The 18,035-nt window shown below is 44.0% G+C and overlaps 2 protein-coding genes across 4 annotated transcripts; one reads left to right on the top strand and one right to left on the bottom strand.

Annotated features, from left to right (window-relative positions):
* The first annotated feature begins 107 nt into the window (after positions 1-107).
* Positions 108-10,837, top strand: srpk1a (SRSF protein kinase 1a). 3 transcript variants are annotated; one of them, XM_037279225.1, is made up of 16 exons: positions 108-186; positions 1,956-2,010; positions 3,740-3,867; positions 3,989-4,097; positions 4,210-4,297; positions 4,432-4,519; positions 4,922-5,028; positions 5,202-5,367; positions 5,444-5,469; positions 5,674-5,899; positions 6,018-6,314; positions 6,396-6,496; positions 6,923-7,030; positions 7,179-7,248; positions 9,039-9,131; positions 9,500-10,837. In XM_037279225.1, exons 1-16 carry the CDS (start codon positions 174-176, stop codon positions 9,682-9,684), a joined length of 1,860 nt encoding a protein of 619 aa, XP_037135120.1. In that variant the 5' UTR covers positions 108-173; the 3' UTR covers positions 9,685-10,837. The 3 variants fall into 3 exon arrangements, 2 of the variants coding, with proteins under 2 accessions (XP_037135120.1, XP_037135130.1); XM_037279235.1 differs by lacking the exon at positions 9,039-9,131 and adding an exon at positions 8,865-8,957; XR_005101281.1 differs by lacking the exons at positions 9,039-9,131; positions 9,500-10,837 and adding an exon at positions 7,423-8,190 and having other exon boundaries at positions 7,179-7,347.
* On the bottom strand, positions 10,399-13,019 carry lhfpl5b (LHFPL tetraspan subfamily member 5b). The gene is made up of 3 exons (XM_037279252.1): positions 12,315-13,019; positions 11,638-11,874; positions 10,399-11,019 (listed from the first exon to the last, which is right to left on the bottom strand). The coding sequence occupies exons 1-3, from the start codon at positions 12,721-12,723 to the stop codon at positions 11,009-11,011; spliced, it is 657 nt and encodes a 218-aa protein (XP_037135147.1). The 5' UTR covers positions 12,724-13,019; the 3' UTR covers positions 10,399-11,008.
* Positions 13,020-18,035: the final 5,016 nt, after the last annotated feature.

Raw genomic sequence — 18,035 nt, 5'->3', positions numbered from 1 at the left:
AAGTGCTTATTGGCTTAAAAATAAAATATTACTTTTAAAAACGTTGATTGTCATGCAAATTGTAATTTCCGCGTGTGCAGTGGCTGAGCGAAGCCGCCTCTTCGCCCTCTCACCCAATACGCATGCGCCAAACATTCGGTCATTGGCGCTGTAGCTAACAGCGAAGCTACAACATGGAGAGAAAAGGTAAACGTTTGCCACACGTTGTCGGAGAAACGTTGGTCGCCATGTCATTCCTGCTCTACCCCGTATACGGGGAACGTTGTTAGACGTAGAGCCGCGTCAATGTTTTAATCAAATGCGTTTGTTTCGTATGGTTAGCCGCCGCGAGCTAGTGTTAGCCGTGTGAGGATTAGCTAGGCACAGAAAAGCTTCTCGCTCTTTCTGTGACATCTACGACGCCTTTTTCCAATTTATTATTTTACAGCAACTCGCCTTTCATCTAGTTATTATTTGCACACGTATCTGTTGCAAATATTTGTCTGATCGGTATCCGGGTGGTTTGCTTTAAAGCTGTATTGCTCTACACTATTACAAAATGATGAGCGCTGTGAGACAGTTGATGGATATTTTCGAGATATAAACAGAAAACAAATATATGAAATACAGTACAGTTAACCTTGGTCTAAAATTAACCAATAGTACACGCCCCCACGCCAAAAATGTCCATAAATGTACACCAAACTAGGGTCTCAATTCATTCTTTCAAATTGCAAACACATCTACCAACATCACCTTTTTAAAATAAGTGTTTACAATCAGGTGTCAATGATAACCCACCAATTGTCTTTGCATAAGTTACTGTTTACGCATGTCTGATTTTTACTTTATGTCCAGCACTTTTTATGCAACTGTTGTTCTTTTAAATCAATTAAATCAAATTTCCCACAAATAGAAATCACTATGCAAAGTCTGATTGGAAAGGCCATTTAGATCTTTGTACAACGATTCCTTAGGAACTGTTTCTTTTTGTGTGTCTTTCTGGGAAGAGCTTTTGTGTTATTTTGCCGAAGGAAAATCTTGTCAAATATGTTGTTATTTCTTAAGATAGCTCAAGAAAGATTAACATTTTGTTGTACTTGGCATTGATTAAGGGACCTCATTAGCATACATTGACCACAAATACGTTTTAAAGTGGTGGATTGTATTTTAGGAAGGAGACTAATGATGCTAAGCTGTTCAAATTTTGCAACGTGAACCTGTGATGTCATTTGGGGAAAAAATATCAGCACTGGTTGCCATGGTAACAGGGCCTTTGTCACAGAGATGTGATTTCACTCTATTTTGCAGGAGCTACTGGGTAGATTTAGCTGAAACTTGCACATATACTTATAAAGCTATTGTGTGCAACTACACTTTTGTTCCCTTTAGAAAGTTATTTGTGCTTGATGCTATTTTTGCCTTAAATTGAAAGATGCACCTTCAAAATGACTGCATTCTTCAAAAGATTACTAAAAGGCTCCTTTGCTAAACAATGTGAGTAGTCATAAATTTATATTCAGGCAAAATCATCCACCACAATACTTGTTGAAGGTCGGTAGTCATACGTAGCTTACCTAACTTTTCTCTCCTTCATGGTGACTTCAAGTAGAGAAGAGTATTACTGATCTCTTCATTAGGGACAGCTAGGAGGGAGTAGAAGCGCGTGTTATTTTCCATATTAAAAAGGTTTTGTGCTTTGGTTGTTAGTTTTATAATCACGGGGTGGCAAAAGGAGACTCAATGAAGTAAAATAATATTTGTAAAGAACAAAATTCGATTCCTACCAAACCTTGTAATAGTTAACCTTCTGGAGCATTTTTTTAAAAGTTGGAAGTACAGACGTACAGTAACAGCGCTTCGCTGTTTTGCTCAATGCAAGTAGAACACGTTTTGCTTTTGTGTGTGTCTCAACAGTACATTTGTGAATCAGCTAAAGCGTGTCAAAGCAAACAATCTGTCTCTTATGTCCACAGTTTTGGCTCTTCAGGCGAGGAAAAAGAGGGTCAAAGCCAAGAAGACCTGCAAAAAGTGAGTTTTTATCCCTCTTCAGTGTGTTGGTACTTCTCCCCCTTAATTGCTACTGCCTTGCTTATTGTTTCTCATCTTACAGTCCACATATTTTCATTGGCATTGTATTTGTCATTCAAAATGGACTATTGTTCAATGTGTTCTTAGAACTGCAGAAGAACCTTTTCCGCTGCAAAAATCAAAAGAAATAAACTCGTGATGAACGAATTAGTTACCCAATTACCCGGCATCATTTACACGACATCGCAATGAAAAATCCTGAACGAAAGAAATAAGTGCTTCAGTGAGAATTAACCATGTCCAGCAGGATGATAAGAATGCAACGCTCGTCAGGATATTAATTGTCCCCCACCCCTATTGAATTCTTTGTTAGAATTTCAAATGACTATTAGATAGCAAACATTTGTATCTTCCTCTACCATACTAATGCAGTTGTCGTCCCCTTCTTCCCTCAAACTAATCATGCTGCCGATGGCATCCTCTAGAGTTGTTATGTAACAGCCCCGGGGGGTAGGCTATACTGTATAAAGCGTGAAAATAAAGAAGCCCGCATCAAGCCACAGAAGTGTGGCGTTCTTCTGAGAATTGCATGGCATGATATGATGGACAAAAGTGGCACATACAACTAAAACACTTAACAGCAGTAACTTTGGATGGGATCTTTCTCCATACATGGCTCATGTGGGAAATAGAAGCGCAAGGCCCAAATCACGCAATAGTGAAGAGATGTTTGCTTCCTAGTTGTTTCTGTTCCTCAAAAAGACGTGACTGAATTTGACATTTTCGATAGATTTCAGATTGACCTGCACAGTTTGTTTCAGACACATTTAAAAGTCCAAGTATAGTGAACTTTGGCGCTCAAAGGGCCTTGTTTAATTTTTTAAATATTTACACATTTCTTTTTGTTCTTTACATTAAATCAATTAAATGAGTTTCCAAGTGCAGAAACAGCAATTAACTGAAGAATCTATCTTTAAATTAAGGTCATGAATGTATGCTGTATGTAAGAAAGAATGCGTACTTACTGACCAAAAAGAATTTATGTACGAAGCCCTCGAACGTTAAAGGACACTGTGTGTTAGTGTCATCTGGTGGTGAACTCTTAGAATGCAATGAGCTTTCTGCATTTTGCGGCACGAGCACAGAAATGGAAACGGTGTGAGAGTAGAGCGCATTTCTGTTACTTGAATTTGGTCCGCTTGATATTTTTTCTGACAAATGCTTCCAATCAAAAGAATATTGTCATTATCAAAAGCCCCAAAATTATCGGACACGTTTACAGTAGGAAAGACAATTCGGGACTTCTCTTTCAATGTTTTTATGAGTCACTTGCCACTGGTTTGGATGCAATGCCATTATGCCATCCTGCTGCCACGTCGTGTACTGCAATTACAGTTGAGAAGAATGCCCAACTTAGTTTGAGAGTTGTAGGCAGCTGGAAATTAGGCTCCTCCAGAAATTCCATGGAGGAAAAATGCCAAGACAGCAGCTAACTATATAGATCCAACTCATTTTTCACAGTGTAGCAAGAACACTGAATGCTTTTGCTATTGATCGTTGAAGGCAATCCATAGGCCTGCTGTTATGGCACGTTAGTTACAGTGTGGAATAATCCCAAATGGAGGACATTCTCTGTCTTTTATGTACTCTTTCCCACTGGCTGGAAGACATCACAGCAACAGTCCATATGATTAGCTTTCATAAAGGCAAAATTACGGATTGTCAACAGGCAGCAGGCAAATCCCAGAAGTCGTCAGCAGGCCCAACATGAAGCTTCGCCTCAGGAACCTGAAGAACCCGAGGAGATTCTGGGCTCTGACGATGAAGAGCAGGAGGATCCCAACGACTATTGCAAAGGTGAGTCTTCTTGAAATCCTTCCCTGTCAAATGAACGACAAAGTGGTATACGACAAAGTGGTCATCTCATCCATGGCTCTGTCGACCTGATCTATGATTGTAATGCTGTTTTCTTTTGTAGGCGGCTACCATCATGTAAAAGTAGGTGACCTTTACAATGGAAAGTATCATGTCATTCGGAAACTGGGCTGGGGACACTTCTCCACCGTGTGGCTCGCCTGGGACATCCAGTAGGCAACTTTGCTCTGGATTTTCACTGCAGTCTCTTTGCTAGCATGCCTTCTAGTGGCAGTTGACCCATACTGGACCTTAAAGCGGTGTTTTTTTCTCTTGGTTTCGTAGGATGAAGAGATTTGTTGCAATGAAAGTGGTCAAAAGTGCAGAACACTACACAGAAACTGCCGTGGATGAGATCAAACTTCTCAAGTCTGTAAGTCAATGCTGCCATAGGGACAATTACAAATGGGCACCATAGCGCTTGGCTCCCGTTCAGTCGAAATTTCATCATCACATTCAAAGTATTTTTACGCCAGTCTGTTGCTGATTGTAATTCTTTGCGCTCAGGTGAGAAACTCAGACCCCGACGATCCTAAACGGGAGATGGTGGTCCAGATGTTGGACGACTTTAAGATTTCCGGCGTCAATGGAACTCGTATCCTTTATGGCTGTTTGTCACCTACCTGACTCATATTTCAGCAGTCAATAGGATGCTTCCGCATTATTTGGAGAAATAGGATCCAGTTAAATGAAGAAAAGGCCATAATGGTCCTTGACACTAATTACATATTGCCAAAAGTCATATCAACAACCCACAAAAACGTCTGGTCAAATGGCTTTTGGACAGGTGGCAAGTTCCCGTCAGCTCAATGTTTCTAAATGGAAAAGAGCGCTTTACCAAATGTGAAAAATTGGCACAGCCGTCATGTGCTGAGCTTCCTGAGATGCGTCTGGCACAGTCTGTGCAGGGTACAATGAAGTCTGAAGACTCTGCAGGCGTTCTGTTCAGGAGGGGAACGACTTTGTCGTTGTTGTGATCTTAACATTGTCTATTCAGATGTCTGCATGGTATTTGAGGTTTTGGGGCATCACTTATTGAAGTGGATCATCAAATCCAATTACCAGGGTTTGCCTCTACCCTGTGTAAAGAGCATCATTAGACAGGTGAGCACAATCAACACACACACACACACACACACACGCTTATTTCTAGTCTCATATTGTTTCAATTTTCATCTTGCGTTGGTAGATTTGCTTCATCTTATGCATGCAATATATCAAGTAGCTCGGCACAGGACCAGGTGGGATTGCTTGTCACATCCCAAATTTGCTCTCAGGTTCTTCAGGGCCTCGACTATTTGCACACAAAATGTCAGATCATCCACACAGACATCAAGCCGGAGAATATCCTGATGAGCGTTGACGAGCCGTACGTCCGCAAGCTGGCGGCAGAAGCTACGGAATGGCAGCGGACGGGAGCGCCGCCTCCCTCGGGCTCAGCAAGTACACAATGCGCTTCTGATGTCCACGCAGACGTGCTGACAACCCTGTTGTACTAATGACATTCTTTGTTTTGCAGTTAGCACTGCACCTGCTCCAAAACAGGTACACGCTTTTTTTCTGGCCGTATTTATTTTCGCAGTCTCTCTGCAATCTTCCCCACGTAAAATCATGAATTCTGCCTATAAATGGAGCACATGACTTCTTTCATCCTGCAGATACCACACTTCCATTTTTGCAACCACCTCAGCACAATATGGAAAATGCTCGTGTCAGTTGTGAGCTTCTCTGTGTGTCCCTCTTCAACAGACTGTAAAAATGTCCAAAAACAAGAAGAAGAAGTTAAAAAAGAAACAAAAGCGACAGGCGGCGTTGCTGGAAAAGTGCATCATGGACCTGGAGGAGATGGAGAAGATCACGGAGACTCGAGAGGAAGACGACGAGGTGGACGAGGAGCCCGAATCTCCAAAGGGCCGGGCCTGTGCTCCTCTGAAGCACATGCCTCTGCAGGATGTGGGGAACCAAGACGCACAAGGTTGGAAGTCTTAATTTCCCATGAGATCATCTCTCACAGTGCACTGTTTTGGTTTGGTATCAATATCTTACAGTGACAAATGGTGTGAAAAGCGTTTTTCTTTATCGGATGGTTTCAGAGAGCGGCGTGAATGTAGACGGGTTGGCCGAGCTGAACTGTAATGGACATGCCGAGTCGGAGCAGAGACTACCCCGGTGGAGGGAGGAAGACCAACATAATGGAAACGTTGCAGAGAAGAAACACCACACCATCTCAAACGGCTTGGACCTCAAGGAGGAGCTACGCACTGACATTGAAGGGGCACACTGCAGCGGGGTGTCTGCCAGGCAGGTGTCTGCCGGGCTGGGGGAGGAACCGGGGGAGAACATTTGTCAAGAGCGGGAACACGATGGAAGTGAGGAAAATCTGCAAAATGGTCAGTTTGACACACGCTGGCACCCGCTTTCTGATGTTCATTCAGCCTTCTGAGTGCTTTCTTATCTCTGCTCCAATGTAGGCAAGCAAACGGCGGGATCCCTGCTCGTCAACCCCCTTGAGCCAATCAACGCAGACAAGATCAAGGTCAAGATTGCAGACCTGGGAAATGCCTGCTGGGTGGTGAGTGGCCTTATCGTGACCGGAAGGATTTCCTGATGACCCATCAGGACTTGCAGACACAAACACACCCAGTGTCATTCAGTTACCAGAATAGAACACCTTTAGCTTCCTTCATAGACCTGTAAATGGACCGCACTTATCTACATCACATGCTGCCCAAAGCGCTTTACAATGCTTCACATTCACCCATTCACACACACATTTACGCCGCCTGTCAACCAAGTCAAATTATTTTTGTAAAAATTTCTATTTCCCGTTTTAAGTCCCACTCGTTTCGCCTACAGCCTCAGCTTCTCATGAGACCAAAAACGTATCAACTTCCACAGAAAGAAGAGATGATTTTTTTTCCTTTACAGATAAGACAAGACATTGAACACACAATGTGGAAGACTGTTATGTTGAATTTTGTCTGTTCTTCTGCTTCAGCACAAGCACTTTACAGAAGACATCCAGACCCGGCAGTACCGCTCCTTAGAGGTACTCATTGGCGCCGGTTACAGCACACCGGCGGATATCTGGAGTGCAGCCTGCATGGTAAGAGGGACTGCATCCAATCATAGATATCAAACAAATGCAACCTGGCCAGGCCTTTTTCACCAGTGCGGCTCCGGGGGAGCGAAATGCTAGTTCTTCCTTGTCACTTCATGAATTCTTTTTGATGATGATATTGTTGTCGCCTCAGGCATTTGAACTCGCCACAGGAGACTACTTATTTGAACCACACTCTGGTGAAGATTATTCCAGAGATGAAGGTATGACCCTCTCCATTTCCTATTATTCATGAAATCTTATTCCGTAGCTGTACAGAGTTCTGCGTCTGCCCACGTGGACTTAACTTGACATGTTATTTTGTGCTTAAGGAGCACACATGCTAATTCAACAAGAAGTGAATGATTGGCAGGCAGCTGACAAAATTGGAGTTTTTAGTAACTACGACTACATGGGACCCGTTAAATTAGCCCCAATGTCACTGTTACACTTGAATAGAGGATCTTCATGCTACTACTTGATTAAAAGTCAGCTAAGAGCACATGAAGACATAATGAGAAAGAATTGTGATGGAGTGTCACCATTCCTGTGAGTACCCCCTGCTTCCATCTTCCTCCCCCAACACTGGAGACAGGGCCATCAACAGCTTCATTGCCTTGTCTTCAATGCTGCCTGTGTCCCTGCTTGTCCCCCCTCCTCCCCTTCTGCCTCATTATTTTTATTTATTTGACCTTATGCTTTTTGTTGATTTCGCTCCAGCATGTCAGGATGCTATCACTCTAAAGTGTTTCTTTGCATGCTGTGCTGCTGTTTTTCCACTTGAGACTTCCTTCACTTGCAAATTGATTTTCAAACATTCGTTTTTCTTCCCTTCACACATGCTAATACATTTCATTTCCTGTGTGTGTGTATGTGCATGCGTGCTTGTGTCATGTCGGCATATAATCGGGGCTTTAACAAAGTGTTCATTGCAGTGAAGGCTCTATGCATTATTGTCCATGGCACAGACCGCATACAATCATTGCCACAGCGTCTGAACCGATCAAGCTACGTTGTCACTGGCCACTTGTTTTTCCCCTCCTCCTCCTTGCTACATTAGTAGTAAGTGGGATTTATTAATAGGAAGCAGTTTTTCCCCACATCAGCTGCCATTTCTTCCACAAGTTGTTTTGTAAGTGTCAAAGGACTCGCGCGAACAAAAAAAACCCCGGCAGTTTCTGTAACATTGTACCATCTCATCAGAGTCCGCAAGTTATAAATGGATTTTTACTATGCCATGCCCAATTGAAAAAGTGAACGAATGATGACTCATTTGAGCACAGCACTCGTTCGTCTATGTATCTATGTCTCAGCGAAAATGTGGCCTCAGTCATCCATTTGACTCTTTAATCACATTTTGGACATATGTAAGTACCATGACTCGGTTTGAAAAGTGAGTGTGCCTGTTAGGCCCTGCCATTCTTTGAATATTCTTCTCTTACCACTCAGTACAGTTTGCTCGCTTCCTGAGCCACATTTAGTGTGGAGTAATGTTGCGTGTTTATTGCAGTGTTGACCAGCCTCTATTGAACCAAAGTTCTTGTGTCAGTGGTGTCGAGAGAGGAACAAAGATACATTATTTGTCGTGAATAAATAATAACTTCAAGACTGATTAAGTGAAACAGGATCATTCCCACGGCACACGTGGTGAAAATATATTGGCTAATTGTGCAAACGCTTCTTTGTCTACCATTCTGATGTTACGGACTGCCATCCATGAGCGGCTTACCATGTCAGGCTGTCATTGTCATCCGTTGGCACTCCATGTGACTGTTTTGCCATCTCCTCTCTTCCTCACCCTTTTTGTCATTGATCCGCTTCTGACGGGCCTTGTCTCCAGACCACCTTGCTCTCATGATCGAGTTGCTCGGTAGAGTTCCTCGCCACTATGCGCTGAGCGGGAAATACTCACAGGAATACTTCACAAAGAAAGGTATGCTACTTGTGTGTTACTGACACTTTCTTGTCTGTGGTCTTTGTCTTTCTCCCCCATGCAACTGTGTGTGCGGTGTAGATCATATAGCGCTGATCATTGAGCTGCTGGGGAGTGTCCCACGTAAACTCATATTGAATGGAAAATATTCCAAGGATTTTTTCACCAAGAAAGGTAAAACAAAAAAAGGGATTTGTTTTACAAGATCCTTTAGCGGTCAAAGTAGTGCTACGATGGCAACTCATTGATGATCAAAGTTATTGATCTCTATTTTCATAATAGAGTAATCGTTTAGAAACCTTGTTTCATTGAAAAATGTCCAAATCCTCAGACTTTAAGCCAACATCAAGTATTATTTTAGTTGAGGAAACAATGTTTGACATTTTGGGCTATTTTCAGATATATACATTATTATGGACCAAAATCCATAACTGAATCTTAATTCACGTTTGTTTGTACATATTTTCCGAATAGTCCGAATTCCGAATATGGAATGATTTCAGCATAAATAGATTCGTAAGGGAGGTGTTTTCCTCCCGCAGGGGACTTAAAACACATCACCAAGCTGAAACCGTGGGGCCTGCTGGAGGTGCTGGTTGACAAGTACGAGTGGCCCCGGCAAGAGGCCGAGTGCTTCGCCGACTTCCTGCTCCCCATGCTGGAGCTGGTCCCCGACAAGAGAGCCACGGCGGCCGAGTGCCTGCGCCACCCTTGGCTGGCCCTCTAGTGGACCTCCATCCCCTTCCACTCTCTCCGGAGAATGCAACAGATCACTTTCCACTTTGGGCATATCATTGAAATATTTATTTCTCTTGGTTGGCGTATGTGTCGGTTCTTCTCTCAGCACGATAGGGATGTTCCTCAGTCGACTTGGACTGCCGTACCCAATCCGTAGGGACCTGTTCTTCTTCCGCTAGTGTTTCCTTATTTGTTCTACTCCTGCAGCAAAAGCAAACATAGGATATGTAGCCATGTCCCCACAACTTCATTAGTGCTGTCTTTTTACCGGGTCTTTTATCTTCTGTTCAACATGTATAATGTACATTTTTGTATTTGTAAAGAAGGCTTAGGAAATTGCACACGGGGCTGGCATGTACACTGACTACGGTAACGTTCTTGCAGCATTATTCCAGGCAGACTTACGTGGGTGCTTGTCTGTTGATGCACAAACATAATCATCATCAAAATGTTAATGCTGTGTCATAGCTTAAGAATAATGATAATAATAGATGCAATAATTTGCGAATCCCTTTCAACCTCTATTCATCGGAGAACAGTGCAAATACATGCGAATAGGCTCGACTAAAATTGTGCTTGTGCTGCTTTCACCTGAATGTGTACTCGGAAAGGATTTGCAAATATATTTTTCCACACAACAAAGGTTTATTTGGTGTTTTTATTTAGCTACAGTGCAACCTAGAGTAGAATCTTATCTTTTTTTTTTTTTTTTAAAGGACGCTGGTGTTCTTTTAGAAAGGTATTTCTCAAACTATATTGAGTCAAGGCACATATTTTATAATTAATGTGAAATTCACCACACACCACTAAACAATTCTCTTTCTCACTAAATGTCACTGCCATAGATTGTTGAGCAAAGATGCATTATTTCTCGTAAAATTCAGAAAGTTGGTCAGTTTATTGGCAGTCAGTTGTGCTACAGTGACACAATTCCGAAATTAGTGTGCACCGGGAAGCCACAAAACAAAAAAACAATGCCCATGGAAAAGGAGGAAAAATAAAAAAGTGAAAATAGTTGTAAATATCTGTACCAAAGAATAAATATATAGTATTAGTTACTATGTACAGTTTCTAACAAATCTTATATCTTGGCCAAAGTGATTTAGCTGGGTAGCTGTGTTTTAATAAATGGACCGAAAATGTTTGTGCTTGGTTGTATTGTGTGGCCAACAAGTACATTTGTGTGTGTGTGGACTCAAACTTAAAAACTCAACCTAGAATAAAAATGTTGCATACTGCATCAGTTTCCTTGTTCTATTGAAGGAACCTCTGTCTTGCACAGTGACGTCTAAGATCTTCAAACTGCAGGCTCTTCAGGGGTTTTCTGTGAAGTGAAATGGAAATGATGATTAGAATTAGGAACTTGTTTGGCAAACCTTTAATTCACAATTACTGAACATTAATGCGATACATAGCATACAAAAACAGCACAGATACAGAATCAGCGCAAAAAAAATCATCAAAGGTTACTTGCATCTCTGATCTAAAAAAAATTGTAAAAAAAAATGTTGACCAGCGAAATAGTGAATTATAAGTAGCCCAAATAAAAAATTGTAATGACACTGAAACTAGACAGAATAATAATAGTATAGGCTTATGTTTAAGATTTTTCTGTATCTAATTAAATAATTTTTCTATTTTGGTTCATTATACTTACTGTAAATCTAAGTGATAAAAAAAAATCACACGTTTGAATTAGTTTCCCTCGCCAAATCTACTGTACAAATGAGCTGACCAATTTGTCTGTTTTAGAAAACATTAATATAGCGCGTCACGGCAAACGGACCCATTTTAAAGAAATACATTTAAAAAGAATAGTATAATTTGTGTTAACAGCACAATTGTTTGTAGACTTGGACAGCTTGGGGATGAAATTTGTGCTTTAACTTTTAATTGTAACATCAACACAACATCTTGCGTTCCACCCCTGGTAAGGCCTTACCTGCACCCTCCGCCTCAAAGTCTTCCGGGAGCAGTTTGTCCTGCCGGTTGCCCAATGTGAAGGAGAGAAAGGCCAGCAGGAGAGCGTCCAGGATGCTAATGATGGCCAAGATGTAGGCCCAGCGCACCGTGCAGTTCCCCAGGCTGTACTTATCCGTCCGCTGGCCGCACATCCTCTTGACCTCGGGGGCATCCCAGCCGTCGGGATAGATCATGCAGCCCATCACCATCAAAACGGCTGCGAAGACCATTCTTAACTTTCAGGTCATAAAGTAAACAGACTGTACCATTTGATGAATTTCCACGTGAATGTAAATTTCATACAACTAACTAGTTAAATCCCCCTGCCCCTTCACTTAATTTGTGGCTCCCTGTGTTGGCATTCTGGTCTTGTTACAGGTGCTGTTGACCTGATCAGGTGGCTGACATGTAACTGAAGCCCCAGCAGAGGTGTCAGAGTGTTTGCACTGACACCAGATGCACAAAGCACGCCTGCAACAAGAGCCCGGCATGTCCAACACAACCAGCCTCCGTTTCAGCACCAAAGACCTGAAGAATGCACATTGCCCTTTGATTGGTGGGCGATCGGCAAATTGGACATCTCTGCATTAAGCATACAGTCCAAATCCAAATGAAATAAAGCATTTTTTTTTTTTTAAGCTTAACTTTGCGTCTTACCAGAGGCCAGCTGCATCCAGGCGCAAATCTTGTAGACGCTGCCAGCGTTGCAAAAGAAGAAGAGGCTGAAGCACACCGTGGTGGCCACCACCAGCAGCATGGACGCGGCCACGAAGAACATGGCGGTGCGGAAGGCCGGTGATGGGATGGAGCCGAAGTCTAGGAGGCTGCCCTTGCAGATGAGCTCCGAGGTGAGCGCGTTGCCGATGCAGTAGTGAAAGAGGCCAAAGTAGCCCGCCTGCGGCGTGTTGACGCTATCGCCGATCCAGAAAGGCTGGATGAACACCACCACCGTGATGATGACGAAGCACATGGTGAACACGGCCCACAGGACGCCGATGGCCCGTGAGTTCCTCACATAGTTGGTGTGGTAAATGCGCGCTGCCTCCTGGGCCGGAAGTAGGTCCATTGTCGGGACCAATGGTAAGGATGGGTTGCGATTGCGGGTGGTTACTCAAACGCTCGGCAGGCAGGCAGGCAGGCAGTCAAGTTAGTCGCGCCCCTGCAGACCGCGGCTGCCTTGCCTGGACTGCACTCGTTCGTGGTGGACTCAACTTTCAGCACCATGGAGAGAGGCGTGACTTCGCCTGCAGTAGAGCGTGTGTGGACAGTGTTGGTGGTTTTGTAGTGTGTGGGTGTGGATATGCGAGGCCTAAAGATTGATAGTGAGACTTTCCATACTTTTTAACCTAATAATAATAATTTATTACTATTATTTATTAATAATTAGTCTCTAAAAGAGATCAGTTTTTATTTGAAAGCTTGTTTTAAAATGAACCCTGTCAACCCGGTCCTCTGAGGATGCCATCTGCTCGGCCCTCCACTCGGCCCTCACCCACCTGGAGAGTAGGGACTCGTATGTGAGATTGCTGTTTGTGGACTTCAGTTCTGCCTTCAACACCATTGTGCCACAACGACTCATCAGCAAACTCGCCAAGCTGGGCCTCAGTACCTACCTCTGCAACTGGCTACTAGACTTTCTCAGTCAGAGACCTCAGGTGGTACGTGTTGGCGACAAGATCTCCGCCAGCATCACGCTGAGCACGGGGGTTAGGCTGCGTGCTCAGTCCGCTGCTCTTCACCCTGCTGACGCATGACTGCGCTGCAACCTACAGCGCCAACCGCATGGTGAAATTTGCTGACGACACGACTCTGGTGGGTCTCATCACCAAGGGCGACGAGACTCAATACAGGTTGGAGGTTGACCTTCTGACCACGTGGTGCAAGGACAACAACCTCCTGCTGAACGTCAACAAGACCACGGAGATTGTTGTTGACTTCCGGAAGGGTCACACCCGGCACCTGCCGCTGACCATCGACGGTGCTGTGGTGGAGAGAGTGAGCAGCACCAGGTTCCTGGGGGTGCACATCAGTGAGGATCTCTCCTGGTCCACCAACACCGCATCACTGGCGAAGAAGGCCCAGCGCCGCCTGTACTTCCTGCGGAAACTCAGGCGAGCGTGTGCTCCTCCGGCCGTCATGACTACATTTTACCGTGGCACCATTTAGAGCGTCCTCTCCACCTGTATTGCTGTTTGGGGTGGTAGCTGCACTGACTACAACATGAAGGCCCTCCAGCGCATAGTGAACACGGCCGGTAAGATTATTAGTGCTTCACTCCCCTCCTTGAAGGACATTTACACCTCCCATCTCACCCGCAAGGCGACCACGATTGTGAGTGATGTGAGTCACCCCGCTCACTCTTTGTTCGATCTTCTGCCCTCTGGGAAGAGGTACAGGAGCCTGCGCTCCCGCACCGCCAGACTCACCAACAGCTTCGTACTCCAGGCTGTTAGGATCCTGAACTCTCTCCCCCCTTCTGCGTAGCGTCCTGTACTTTTGCGCTATATTCTGACTGTCTGCTGTATGCACACTTGCTCCGTTTTGCTCCTCTTATTTATTGTGTTATTTGTTTATTTATTATTTATTCATCACTCTTATTATTCATTGCCTTCTTGTTTTTATTTTGTGTTGTTTGCTTGTATGTATGTCGTGTACTATGTCTTGTCACCGTGGGATAGTGGAAACGTAATTTAGATTTCTTTGTGTGTCTTGGCATGTGGAGAGGTTGACAATAAAGCAGACTTTGACTTTGATATAATTAATATTATTATAATTATTATTTATATTTTTACTCATTATGTTTTATTTACGAATAAATACGTTCTTTCCATGCAGTAAGAGTGAGTGTCTGTAGTGTAGTGGTTAGTCCTCTGGACTCCCACCCCGGCGACCCAAGTTCAAATCCCGGTGGGACCCGCAATGCATTTTATCATGGAAAAATTTGCAAATTTGCGTGTGTCGACCCGCCCTCACCCCCACTTGCTGTTTGATCTGTGACGTCATTCGGACACACTATTAGGTACACCGCCTTTTTCAGGTGTTCCCAATAACCGGCCACTTCATTAGGGAAAAATTGTGGTCAAAGCTTAAATGAAAGTGCACTTAACGAGGGAATCTTGGAAAACATGTTGGAATGCGGCCCCGAGGACTAGAGCTTGACACCTGTGACCTTTGACCATGATATTTCCCTAATAAAGTGGCCTGTTTTTAGGTACACTTGAAAATGGCGGTGTACCTAATGGAGTGTCCGTATGATTCCCTCGTTAAGTGCACCTGCGTGAAAAGTTTTAGCTCCTGTGGAACGTGAAAGAAGCTAAAACTTTTCACGCAGGTGCGCTTAACGAGGGTCACTTGGAAAACATGTTGGAACGCGGCCCCGAGGACTAGAGCTTGACACCTGTGACCTTTGACCATGATATTTCCCTAATAAAGTGGCCTGTTTTTAGGTACACTTGAAAATGGCGGTGTACCTAATGGAGTGTCCGTATGATTCCCTCGTTAAGTGCACCTGCGTGAAAAGTTTTAGCTCCTGTGGAACGTGAAAGAAGCTAAAACTTTTCACGCAGGTGCGCTTAACGAGGGTCACTTGGAAAACATGTTGGAACGCGGCCCCGAGGATTAGAGCTTGACACCAGTGACCTTTGACCATGATATTTCCCTAATAAAGTGGCCTGTTTTTAGGTACACTTGAAAATGGCGGTGTACCTAATGGAGTGTCCGTATGATTCCCTCGTTAAGTGCACCTGCGTGAAAAGTTTTAGCTCCTGTGGAACGTGAAAGAAGCTAAAACTTTTCACGCAGGTGCGCTTAACGAGGGTCACTTGGAAAACATGTTGGAACGCGGCCCCGAGGACTAGAGCTTGACACCTGTGACCTTTGACCATGATATTTCCCTAATAAAGTGGCCTGTTTTTAGGTACACTTGAAAATGGCGGTGTACCTAATGGAGTGTCCGTATGATTCCCTCGTTAAGTGCACCTGCGTGAAAAGTTTTAGCTCCTGTGGAACGTGAAAGAAGCTAAAACTTTTCACGCAGGTGCGCTTAACGAGGGTCACTTGGAAAACATGTTGGAACGCGGCCCCGAGGACTAGAGCTTGACACCTGTGACCTTTGACCATGATATTTCCCTAATAAAGTGGCCTGTTTTTAGGTACACTTGAAAATGGCGGTGTACCTAATGGAGTGTCCGTATGATTCCCTCGTTAAGTGCACCTGCGTGAAAAGTTTTAGCTCCTGTGGAACGTGAAAGAAGCTAAAACTTTTCACGCAGGTGCGCTTAACGAGGGTCACTTGGAAAACATGTTGGAACGCGGCCCCGAGGACTAGAGCTTGACACCAGTGACCTTTGACCATGATATTTCCCTAATAAAGTGGCCTGTTTTTAGGTACACTTGAAAATGGCGGTGTACCTAATGGAGTGTCCGTATGATTCCCTCGTTAAGTGCACCTGCGTGAAAAGTTTTAGCTCCTGTGGAACGTGAAAGAAGCTAAAACTTTTCACGCAGGTGCGCTTAACGAGGGTCACTTGGAAAACATGTTGGAACGCGGCCCCGAGGACTAGAGCTTGACACCAGTGACCTTTGACCATGATATTTCCCTAATAAAGTGGCCTGTTTTTAGGTACACTTGAAAATGGCGGTGTACCTAATGGAGTGTCCGTATGATTCCCTCGTTAAGTGCACCTGCGTGAAAAGTTTTAGCTCCTGTGGAACGTGAAAGTGACCAAAAACTTTTCACGCAGGTGCGCTTAACGAGGGTCACTTGGAAAACATGTTGGAATGCGGCCCTGAGGACTAGAGCTTGACACCTGTGACCTTTGACCATGATATTTCCCTAATAAAGTGGCCTGCTATTAGGTACATTTGAAAATGGCGGTGTACCTAATGGAGTGTCTGTGTGAGTCCCTCGTTAAACGCACCTGCGTGAAAAGTTTGAGCTCCTGCAGAACGTGAAAGTGACCAAAAACTTTTCATGCAGGTGCGCTTAACGAGGGTCACTTGGAAAACATGTTGGAATGCGGCCCCGAGGACTAGAGCTTGACACCTGTGACCTTTGACCATGATATTTCCCTAATAAAGTGGCCTGTTTTTAGGTACACTTGAAAATGGCGGTGTACCTAATGGAGTGTCCGTATGATTCCCTCGTTAAGTGCACCTGCGTGAAAAGTTTTAGCTCCTGTGGAACGTGAAAGAAGCTAAAACTTTTCACGCAGGTGCGCTTAACGAGGGTCACTTGGAAAACATGTTGGAACGCGGCCCCGAGGACTAGAGCTTGACACCTGTGACCTTTGACCATGATATTTCCCTAATAAAGTGGCCTGTTTTTAGGTACACTTGAAAATGGCGGTGTACCTAATGGAGTGTCCGTGTGATTCCCAGCCAATTAGAAAGTGGGGGTAAGGGCGGGTGTGTAACTTTTCACCTTCATTTAAGCTTTGACCATGATGTTTCCCTAATGCAGTGGCCTGTTATTAGGAACACCTGAAAATGGCGGTGTACCTAATAGTGTGTCCGAGTGACGTCACAGATCAAACAGCCAATCAGAAAGTGGGGGTGAGGGCGGGTCCACACCTGCAAATTTGCAAATTTTTCCATGATAAAATATATTTTGGGTTCCACCGAAATTTGAACTCAGGACACTGGGGTGGGAGTCCAGAGCACTAACCACTACACTAATGAACCATCACCCACAGTTGATGGCAATAACGTATTAACAGCTCAAACTTTTCACGCAGGTGCGTTTAACGAGGGACTCACACAGACACTCCATTAGGTACACCGCCATATTCAAATGTACCTTATAACAGGCCACTTTATTAGGGAAATATCATGGTCAAAGGTCACAGGTGTTAAGCTCTAGTCCTCGGGGCCGCATTCCAACATGTTTTCCAAGATTCCTTCGTTAAGTGCACTTTCATTTAGGCTTTGACCACAATTTCTCCCTAATGAAGTGGCCTGTTATTGGGAACACCTGAAAAAGGCGGTGTACCTAATAGTGTGTCCGAATGACGTCACAGATCAAACAGCAAGTGGGGGTGAGGGCGGGTCCACACCCGCAAATTTGCAAATTTTTCCATGATAAAATGCATTGCGGGTCCCACCAGGATTTGAACTCGGGTCGCCAGGGTGGGAGTCCAAAGGACTAACCACTACACTACAGAACCCTCGCTCTTACCACATGGAAAGTACGTATTTATTCGTAAATAAAACATAATAAACTAAATATATACATATAATTATGAATAAAATAAACAAATAAAACGTTTATTGGAGCAGCTCAAGCAAATAGACCAGAGACTTGTTGAACTCAAAGTCATCAGCATTAACTCTGCTACACTCGTGACTTGGATGCGTTTGCAGTTCAATTCTTCACCATAC

Source organism: Syngnathus acus, chromosome 2 (genome assembly GCF_901709675.1).
Source record: "Syngnathus acus chromosome 2, fSynAcu1.2, whole genome shotgun sequence".
Classification (NCBI taxonomy): Eukaryota; Metazoa; Chordata; class Actinopteri; order Syngnathiformes; family Syngnathidae; genus Syngnathus; species Syngnathus acus.
Note: the sequence above shows the minus strand (reverse complement) of the source record. Positions and strands in the feature narration are given on the sequence as shown.